This window comes from Eschrichtius robustus, chromosome 6 (genome assembly GCF_028021215.1).
Source record: "Eschrichtius robustus isolate mEscRob2 chromosome 6, mEscRob2.pri, whole genome shotgun sequence".
Lineage (NCBI taxonomy): Eukaryota > Metazoa > Chordata > Mammalia > Artiodactyla > Eschrichtiidae > Eschrichtius > Eschrichtius robustus.
The window spans coordinates 132,209,805-132,221,236 of NC_090829.1; the positions used below are offsets into that span (position 1 = coordinate 132,209,805).

The 11,432-nt window shown below is 36.3% G+C and overlaps 1 protein-coding gene across 1 annotated transcript; it reads right to left on the bottom strand.

Annotated features, from left to right (window-relative positions):
• Positions 1-538: 538 nt before the first annotated feature.
• On the bottom strand, positions 539-2,470 carry CLDN8 (claudin 8). Its single transcript, XM_068545739.1, has one exon. It carries the CDS (start codon positions 2,356-2,358, stop codon positions 1,681-1,683), a length of 678 nt encoding a protein of 225 aa, XP_068401840.1. The 5' UTR covers positions 2,359-2,470; the 3' UTR covers positions 539-1,680.
• Positions 2,471-11,432: the final 8,962 nt, after the last annotated feature.

Sequence of the window (11,432 nt, forward strand, 5' to 3'; positions counted from 1 at the left end):
TTTAATGATATAATTCATATAAAGCAGTGGAGGTCCTAGTATATAATACATGTCCCTAAAACATTACCCACTGTTATTAATGAATACTATTTCTCAGAGGTAGAAACATATTTAGCTATGGAAATTTTTTACAAAAATGGCTACTACAAACATAATATTTATAGGATATAGATTTTTGGGGGGAACTTATAGTATTAACTTAATAAATTACAAATATATTATCCGCATCAAATATTAGTATGGGAATCCAATCATTGTAAGGTTGTTAAAGGATATATGATACTTTATATTCCCAAAAATTAATGCTGAATCTATCTTCATCTTTAAAATGTGACTTTGATAGTCTTTTTTCAAAATTGCAAAGCAGAAAATATCAAGTTTTTAAACTCTACAGGTTAATAAAATAGAAAAAGTGGAGAATAATGAAAGGGTATAAACAATATAAAAAGGCACAATTTATTAATACAAAAGACATAAAGCAGATAACATACATAGTCATTTAAGGTAGAAAAATGTAGATACAAACTTTCAAATCCGATTAACAGTTGGATCAAATTTGGGGAAAACACAAGATATAGTAATTCTATACCTTAGTAAAGTTGAGCAAAAATGGAACAAATAAAAATTTTATCTTTGAAGGACTTAAATGACAATTTTGACTTAAGTATCCACATAGGAGAAGATGCATTTCACAAAGGACAGCTCAGTTTTGTTTTGTAGTAAGCAAATAAAGACATATTATTTTTCTCTTCTGTTATTTACATTAATGAAAACCCAAAGTCTGTATACAAATAGTTACTAAAATATTCATATATATATATGATTTCTTGTCAAAATGCATCCTTCTCCAGCCACAAAATCTTAAAAAGAAAAAAAAAAAAATTTTCACTTTCCTGAAGTCTTTAATGTTTCTAAGACTATAGTTTTATCTTTCTTCTTAGTATAGCTCTGGAAAAGCAGTTTGAATGCAAAGCCCCTTGACAAAATATCTGCCTTTTAAAAGCTGTTCATTTAATATACAAGAAAAGGAAGGCCTCTGGGGAATGAGGATAAAGGAGTTAGGATTTCTAACTCCTAGGCTGAAAAACAGGATCTCAGAAAACCATTTAGTTCCCTTTACACTGCTGATTAAAGCCTTCATTTTAACCTTCATTATAAATCAAGTGCATTCATCACTAAGCTGTTTTTAAACAATTAATATTAACCTTCTTCAATCTTATCCCTGGTTCCCCTGAAAAGCAATAGTTGAATTCTATTTATTCAGTGTAATGAATCAGTGTTTCATTTAAAATAGAACGATATAAGCCTGTCTCTATTTATGCGACATAAAAACGTCACTCTCATCTATATGCATAATGCTATGCCATAAAGAAATCACAGTGGTAAAATAATCGTCTTTAACAATGTCATTTTGAAGTAACTGATAAAAGGAGAAAACAGCATGAACCATTTTAGAAAACAAATGACTGTACTTTCTAGAACAATCAGAGCAATGTGTATAATATCTCATTCGGCTGAAATCGCTTATAGAATCATAAAGAGCTGATGCACAGTCCCTGTAATTAATATCAGGCAGTTAAGAACAGCAAATCAGTGTTTTTTGGGGGGTTCCATTTTTAGAAAATAGTGGAGATTTTTGTCATCTGCATGGCTCTCTAGGTAGTTTAAAAATATACACAACTACACATACTGACTTTTGGAGTACACACTCGGTGACTTCTTTTCCATGTGATAGCTTTTCTGGGTCGTTCGGTGGGAAGGTATGGAATATCTGTAGCTACTGCTCTTTTCATTGCAACAAGAAACACAACAGAACAGTGCCCCTCCAGCGATCAGCACCAGCGCCGTGGTCCAGCCTATGTAGAGGGCTTCTCCCAGCTCACGTTTTTGGGCAATATCCACCATTGGGTTGTAGAAGTCTCTGATGATGGAATTGGCAACCCAGCTCACAGGGACGAGCACCACAAGGCCAGTGACGATGAACACTACTCCAGCCGTTAGCAGGATGTAACCCTTCACCTTCTCATCGTCCCCGGTGCATCTGGTGCACTTCATGCCGAGGACTGCCGTCATGAACGCCAGGAAGGACAGCGCAGAGGCAGCACACATCAGTCCTCTGGATGCCTGTAGGTCCGGAGAGAGAGCCAGCAGGGAATCGTAGATTTTGCACTGCATTCTGATATTAGCGTGCCTCATGCAATTCATCCACAGTCCTTCCCAGAGGTTTTCAAAAACCACAATGTTGCTTCCAATGAAGGCAGACACTCTCCACTGAGGCATGACGGTGACAGCCACTGTGCCCACCATTCCAACACCACCAAGCACCAGTCCGGCGATTTGCAGGGCATAGGTAGCCATTCTCCTCCAGGATGGGTTTTATCTGACTGGATTCCTGAGCCGGTAGGGCTACTCTGAAGCAAGGTTCTCTGCGCCCCAGGGGAGAAGAGTTTTCCTGTAGTAATGAACTCAGAACTCAGTGGTTTTTCAAATAAGAGCTGCTGTGCTACTTCTAACCAGATTAAATCCAGTGTTGGCTGGCTGAGGTGCCCACTCACCCTCACTCCACTGACTACCACAGGTAAACTTACAAATCAGGTGGGGCAACTTTCTCAGCCAGTAAGAGGGGGATGGTAACTCAGGTGTGTCTAAGCCCACAAGAGATACTTGGAACTGCTAGACCTTCGCGTAAGCATTCTTTGTACTTCTCATTTGTCCAAGAAGACAGCAGTATATTTACCTGGAGGCATAATTAGGAATGTTTGCACGATCATCAAGAAATGCACCAATCCCTTGAGATGTGAAAGTTGCAACTTGTACTGACAATGCGGAAACTTTTAGTAAGAGCTGCTGTGACCAAGACACAAAATAAAATCTCTGCCTAAGAATTTTGCTAGGACTGTCACACTGCCAAAGTGAAAGGAGAGCAGAGGATTGATAGATTGCTCATACCTGAGAAACCACATTCTTTGGGACACATATGATCCAAGTGGTTGATTTAATTTGTCTACAACTTCAAAGCAAGCTTGACTGTAGTGAAATCAGGGAACAGATCATGCCAAAGGGCAAAATTAGGCTAAAGTAATTATAATAACGTTGTCCTCCTCCATGGCACCAAACACATGTTTTCTTTTGAGCCAGGGAGACTACTCATTAGTATTTTCCTGATAATCTTGATTTCTAAGGAAAAAAAAAAATTGCAAAAACAAGAAAAAAGAATCCATGCGATTTTCTTCTGGTTTCTTCTTCTGGATTCTTATGTAGCAAGCACTCACAATAGCAATTAAATGATGCAGTGGCTTACAGGTTGCTAGCTTATTCTGTGGCTCTATCTTTACTACTCCGTCTTCCTAGACCTAAGCAACTAGAATTCTACAGATGGTGCAAGCATCCTAGGTCTATACAAATGGCTGATATTTCTAAATAAATATTTACGGGACAAAATGACTATATTCATTGAATCAACTAAATTTGTCAATTAAACTTGTCTTTAATACCATGTCTGCAGGAGGAGGTAGAAACCCCTAATGTAATGCATTTTCAACAGTCTCAACTCAAAATAATAACGATGACAACAGTGGAGCTAATATAAACATACATGTTGATTTGGGAAAACTCCACTAGCAATTTTCTTCTGGAGGGCACCTTGAATGCACTGTCCTGTCTTTCTAAACTTCAAACGCTAATTTCCTTTCATTTTTGCATCATAAAAATGATCTTTTATTTACAATTTTACTTCTTCTCTGCTTCCTTGTACTATCTTAAATCTGAGTATGGAAGAAAGCATCTCCTGCTCACTTGTTAAACTGAAAATTTAATGGTCAAAAAAATCTTAGTGGTTTACAGAGATTAAAACAAAAGTACTTTGAAGGAGGGGAAGAGAAAGATGCCAAAATAAACTGTCTTCTAAAAAAAAAAAAAAATGGGAATGTCTGGTAGGCCCAGCTGTTATTATTTTATTAGCCTGGACATGTTGAAATTAAGAAAACATTTATAGCTGATATTTACAGTAATTTTCCTCATTAGTTGGCCTCATTTAAGGACGAACCTTGAGCATATCCCTTTTGCTAACAGAAAATATCTAACATTTTCTCCTTCAGGTTTGTATCAGTTACAGACTTGTGGTGGAGGGGGAAATAAATTAACCTTGGAAAAGTAATCTGTAATCCATAAAAAGAGAGTTGAAATCAAAACAGCAGATTATTATTATTTTTATCTTGAATTGCCAACCTGGGCAAAGGGAATGACTTGACAGAATTGGAAAATGAAAAAGGAATGACATAACTGGTTGAGATAATGACAAACGAAAACAATATATATATATATGTATATTATATATTTATATATATATATACACACATAGATACACATATATGTGTGTATCTATGTGTATATATATTTATATTTGTAGGGAAGCAAATAGAAATCTCTAAATTCATGTGACATGTTTTTTAGGAGTCCGTTTGAATATTGCAGAATATCTACATAAAAACAGGAAACTTGTGATGGAAATAGGTATCTACATATTTGAGAGCCTTGGCCTTCATAGGAGCTGCCTCCCAGGTGGGGATTGATGTACCCGTTGCCTTCGCGCACTATCAAACCTCTCTTCCTTGAAGCATTAAGCTTTACCAAGACCTTATTTCACACAAAAATATTTCCCCCATTTAAAAAATATTAGTACTTTACTCCTGAAATTTTCTTAGCCAAAAGATTACGATCAGAATGAGAAATCAACCTTGGGTTCGCATTAGAATAACTATAGAGTTAACTGTCCTATCAGGAACTAGCCCAGGGCCTTCAGGCAGGTTTCTTATCACACAGCGATCCAGTTAACCCCATGATATTCTGAAATAACTGTGCCCTAAAGGTCAGAGGAAATGAGAAAGACAGGGAAAAATGGCAATACTAAGTTTTCTAGGGACAGAAAGCCCTAAATTCAGAGCTTAAAAAGTCAAGTACACTGTTTACTGACTTTTCCGTAATACTATGTCCCTGAGATGATTAACTTGCCTACAAAATTCAGAGAGCAATAATGCTTAGAGAATTAGCTGATTAATAACATTTTTTACTCTTCTTTAATTTAGAACTACAGAGCAACTTACAGAGATTGTTCTAACATTTGTATTTCCATTTTTAGGAAGAACCAAAATATTACCAAGAACCCAAGAAAGAAAAGCATGCCCATGTTGACCCAATGTGCTTCCTTGCTCTCTAGAGATCTCCCTTTTGTCTACATTATCAGAAGCATGATTTAAGTTTGGCAATTAAATTTAGTAAATTAAATTTAGTCCTGACAACTACATAACACATGCAAATGCTTCTTCTTTATAAATGATAACACACAATGTCACTGTCAGACTGCCCTTGTTTTTGTCATCCTTACTGTTACAGCAGTTAATCTTCAACCAACAACTCTTTAGTCTGGGGTTCCTATTAATTCTCATCACTACTTGAAATAATCTTTGTTTCTGCCCATCAAGCCATTACCAATTTCTATTGTTTTCTGAATTTTTTCTTGTATTTATTTATTTATATTTTAAAAAGATTTTTATTTATTTATTTTAATTTTTATTGGAGTATAGTTGATTTACACTGTTGTGTTAGTTTCTGCTGTACAACAAAGTGAATCAGTTATATATATGCATATATCCACTCTTTTTTTAGATTCTTTTCCCATATAGGTCATTTCTTTTTCTCTGTTGGGTTGAGAGTTTTCAACCTGTGTTTATTTTTAATTATTTTTCACTGTTAATTAACTGTACTTGGCTGACCATCTTGTCCTGAAAAAAGAAGCTTACATATCAATAGGTCTCTTTGTTTGTTGTTTCCAAAATAATCTTGGGCATTGCCACATGTTCTTGAACACTCATCTTATTTGTCCTTGTGATGTTCTCAAAGTTCTGTATCCGTTAGCAGTTCTCCATATTCACCACCTCTCTATGGTTTATATTTGCTCTGCTTAAAAATGAACTCCTTCCTATATAATAATTGCTGTGTCTTAGTTCAGGCTGCTTTAACAAAATACAATAGACTGTGTGGCTTAAACAACAGAAATTAATTTTTCACAGTTCTGAAGTCTGGGAAGTCTGAGATCAGGGGGCCAGATTGTGGAGTTCTGGTGAGAGCCCTCTTTGTGGTTTGCAGTCGGCCGTCTTCTTGCTGTGCCCTCTCATGGCAGAGAGAGTGAGAGAGCTCTATTCTCTTTCCCTTCTTATAAGGGCACTAATCCTATGATGAGGACCCTATTCTCATGACCTCATCAAACCTAACTACCTCCCAAAGCCCCCACCTCTAAATACCATCACACTGAGGATTAGGGTTCAATATATGAATTTGGGGGCGACACAAACCTGCAGTCGCTAACATCTAGCTACTAACAAATCCAAGCAATTAAGTTCACATAATTCTGAAAAGTCTTTTCTTCTTGTCTCAGGAGTCCTTTTGTTCCAAGGTTGATAAAAAAATAGAGTGAACATAAATAAAAAATACACAATGGGAATAATGATTACTGAAATGTTTTTGTCTTTCTCCTACTTTTCATTGCATTTTAAAAAAATTAAAATCTGAGTTGCAGTGAATTCTGACATATTTTGGGAGGTAGGTCCACATGTTTTATTGCATGTAGTGTATGGGATAACCCCACTAAAGGACAGGAAATTCAGGGAGATCTTTTTTTTTTTTTAATTAAGCTATATACTGTGGGAATTCTTTTCACTAAATTAATGAGCAATCTCTATGGACTAATTGACATGAACCATCCTACTTCTAATGATTTGTGACAATTTATTTTAAAGGAGCTGAAATTTCCTAGTAACAACAATAGTTACAGAGTATTAAATGATCCCTATGTCACAGGTTACTTAGATGCACTACACCTTATATTTAAAACCTCCCTATGAAGTAAGGGTTATTAGTCCCCTTTTATAATTGAATAAATTAAAACTCAATAGAGACTGTGCAGTTTCTAAGGTCACACAGCTTTTGCTTGCTGAATCCGTAGAAATAGAACCTAGATTCAGACCTAAATTCCATGGTTTTTTTTCTGTATTGTCTACAATCTCCTGAAGGAAACTAGAGAAAGGAAATCTCTTATATAAACACATATGATCAAAGTTAATGAAAAACAAAATTTGTTCAACACATTTTTTTTTCCATGTAGTGCATTATTGAGAACTATTTGCACAGCCAAGCTTTGTGATTTTTTTTTTTTTTCAAATATCTGATTCATTGATATTTGAAATATATATCTTTTGATACTCTCTTCAGAGAAGTTTCTCCTGGGGAAAACACACCCCAGTTACTCCTTGTTTAGAGTTTCAGAGAGTCCCCCACTCAGAAATCATTATTGGGCAACCTTTTCTTATCCATCTCTCATTAGCATCTTCATCTTGATAATTTCTTAACTACAGATTAGGTCATGGTACTTAATGATGTAACCATTGCTGGACACATACTTGGCTAAAATGAGAATTAAACAATTTTAGTGCAATGAAGTGAACAGCTTCATTTATCAGCACCCTCAGCTTATTGTAATACAGGAAAACTTTCCTTTGTGTTTTACAGGACTTGTTGGTGATCAACAGAGGTAGGACACGATACCTTTATTAGTTCACTAAAATTGTTCTTTTCAGTGACTCAGGAACAACTTTTCTGTCTTTGACAAAAAGCCAAAATGAAAAACATTTGTAAGTTGCATAAAACTGCATTCCACATGGTTATATTCGGAATTACTTGAAAACAATTTTCTTAAACTTTTCATCTCATGTCACAATTCTTTTTATTGAAATGTAAAGAATGATGTGCACCTTTGAACGAGGAAAACAAAGCGTCCATGACAGAATTTATTTATTTATTTATTTTATTTATTTGGCTGCATCGTGTCTTAGTTGCGGCACGCGGGATCTTTGTTGAGGCACGCAGGCTCTTTACTGCGGCACACGGGCTTCTCTCTAATTGTGGCGTGCGGGTTTTTTTCTTCTCTAGGTGTGGCGTGCAGGCTCCAGGGCACGTGGGCTCTGTAGTTGTGGTGCGTGGGTTCCAGAGCATGTGGGATCTGTAGTTTGTGGCACACAGGCTCTCTAGTTGTGGCGCGTGAGCTTAGTTGCCCTGTGGCATGTGGGATCTTAGTTTCCTGACCAGCGATCGAACCCACATCCCCTGCATTGTAAGGCGGATTCCCCACCAGGGAAGTCTCCATGACAGAATTTAGCAACAAAATCATCATCTCCCTTAAGAGAGGAGACAAATTTCTGGCCAGTTGGAGACATTAATTGGGACCAGAAATGGTAACATCTGATAATGAATAGGGCCAAAAAAGAGCATTTCTCATAATTTAATTTTGAATCCACAGCAATTCACATCAAGTTTAACTCAGGTTAACTACAAAAAGGAAAAGAAAAGACAAAGCATGTAGGATAATATCTTCAACATGATTACATATGCTTAACATAATATATTTTTTAAAACATTATGTAATACTATTATGCTAATAAGAACTATTCAATAAATAATAAATTATATTAACAATTAAGATTATTAAACTATATAATATTTAATTAATTATATGATTTGATCCTTCCAACTACCTTATTAGAACAGTACTATTATTATGTCAGTTTTATTAAGGAAACTCAGACTTATGAAGTTTAAATAAATGGCCCAAAGTCCCACAACTAACTAATAGAAAGGCCAATGTAAGAACTCAAGTCTGTCATGAGGCCATGCCCTTGAGCCAGTATGTCCTTACAGACCTGCCTCCAAATCAGACTCATTGCTTGCATCATTTTATAGTTTTATGTCTTGCTTTTCTCTGGAATAATGCTCTGCACATTGTGGGTTTTCAATAGCATTTGAAGCAGGATGGAGAGTAATAAGTTGTCTCCTTTCCCTACAGCAAGAGCCATCGTTCAATAGGAGAATCATAAGATGAAAATTTATCAGTGAAAAGGCCACACATGTGGAAAACACACATACACACATGTCCTTATGAGCAAACAGTGAATATGGGAGCTCAAGAAATGACTTTTTCTTGTAAAGTTGGAGTTAACAGGACTGGGTAACGTAATTAACCAGGCAAATAGAGCTAGGCCTGTTACTGATTAATTTACAAAACAATTAACCTTACACTTAAAATTCAAATTAAGATTCTGTCTGCCTTAGGCAACCAGTGTTTGCAAATTTTGATAGGGTTAGACATTAACTGTTTTACTTAAAACCAACTTCAGACCACACTGGGTAAGAATATTATTGGAACAAGCAGTGCATGGTATTCTTGGGTTTTAGTTATTAAAAGAAAAAGAAAATATTGCAATATATTACAACATGCTGGACTTCCTAATATCTTTTCAATGAGAATATGAGAAAAATTAAAAGCTGTACAATTTCTATCTCAAATATTGGTAGAGAATTTGTAATTTTTGCAAAATTTTCAAAATGATGACTCATGAAATATCTTCTGAACATTTCCAACCATCCAAGAAATATACTTGTACAAGACACCATGATAGACTCTGAGGATCAAGAAATAAATCATAGTCTCTGCTTTTTATAGTTTTATATTTGCAGAGCACTGAGGGGGCAGTGGGATAAAGAAATGCTGGGTCATTTACAATTGTCATAATAAACCAAGTCTTTATAAATGATATTAATAACATCTGTTCACGATTATACAGATTTAAAAATGCCAGATTTGTTTGTTCCAGAATGATAAACAAAAGCACATCCTTTGGTCTTTTAGGTATATGTCCATTTCAGGGAGTTGAAAGAACACTACCAAATGTTGTTTTCAGGACCTTTTGATAGAGTGGCCGTGTGTTTTTCTACTCCTATGGTGTTATTGCAATACTGCAGCCTCTGGTCTCCTCAGGAGCAGGAGCCTTGCCCTGCTGTACATTCCCAAATTTCACCCAGCACTCAGACTGTGAAAGACACTAGATAATTTGGTGCTGACTTGAGTTAGGGTCAGGAGTTTGGTGCTGATCTGGTCAGTAGGTCTCGCCTTGTTCATGGTAAAGCACTCTACCAATGATCCAAACCATTTTTGACTTTGAAAAGGCACACATTAACTGCACAAGCAGGTAAGGAGAACAGCCTGTCTTCACTCCATGCAAAAGCAGCTCCAAGGCATTTGGGGCCTTTAAATGAAAGCAAACAACCCATGAAAAGCACCTCCAGAGAGTGTAAACATTAGCAGAGGCAAGTCAACTGTCCAGGGCAGTTACACAACTTCCTGGCTCATTCACCCTGCTGTTTCTTGTTCTTATCTTCCCTTTTCTCTGACCCTTGCTCCTTTAGGATCTTCTTAAGGATTCCTGCTCCAGGGACTTGTATGCGACTACTGAACTGGCTTCTGGAAGGCTCTCTCAGGCAGTTTCAGCTAGCCCTCTGGCCTCTCACACTCCTGAACATTCCATCTCTTTCCTTTGTTACTCAACTGGTTGGTCCTGCCCTGTCAGGCTTCCCTCCAGGTTAAGAGCTTGGAACAGGGAAGAGTGTCTTTGTATAAAGGAGCAGGATGGAAAATAGATCCAGAGCAGATGTGAGTGATCCTCTGCACACCTCATTCTATAGCTGAGGATTCATTCAAGAGAGCCATGAAAAACAGAAGCCATCTCTGTTCTACCTACCCTTGTAGCAAAGTATTGCATAGTGCCTGGCACATAAAAAAACTCTCCATATTTATTTAATATCACACAGATAGTGCTGAAATCTCTATGCCCCAGTTTTTGATATCTCCTTGGTGACTCTGGGTAACTAGGACACTCTAGCCAAGAAAACTGCCTATTGCTCACGTACGTATTTGTTTATTTTTATTATTGTTTGTTTTTCCCAATAGAATGTAAATGCTATGGGCAAAGTGACTTTGTCTTGTTCCCTGATCTTATATCCAACCACTAGACATTACCTGGTTCATAGTAAGAGCTCAGGAAATATTTGCAGTAAATGAATAGTATCATTTAAGAAAAAACTCTAAGCACGTAGAATTTTGTTAATCTCCTACATGTAAGTTACATCACTTTGTCAGACTTTTTCAGGTCAATACCTAAGCAGAGAAGAATCTAAAATACTACTCAGCTCTGGCTCTATCAGCCTTTCACTACACATTTAGCTATACCCTATAAGTGGTGAAAATAACATCCCAGTGGGCCCATGTATTTTGCTTCAGCATTCATCAAGTTTGAGTATTTTCAGCAAAAGACTTCCATTTTCTTATTTGTTCTACCTCCCTTCTCTTTTCTCAGTACACAGATCCCCATTTTTTGGTAGTGCTTACTATTATTAATCGAATACTCTTTCAGTTATCTTGGCAAATATTGGGAAAAAATTGGGAATCTAGGTTACAATTTTTGTTAAATATATAATTTTAACATACTGGAAAATTATCACTTATTATTCTCTAAATATACTAAAATAATAGAAAAAAGACATAGAAT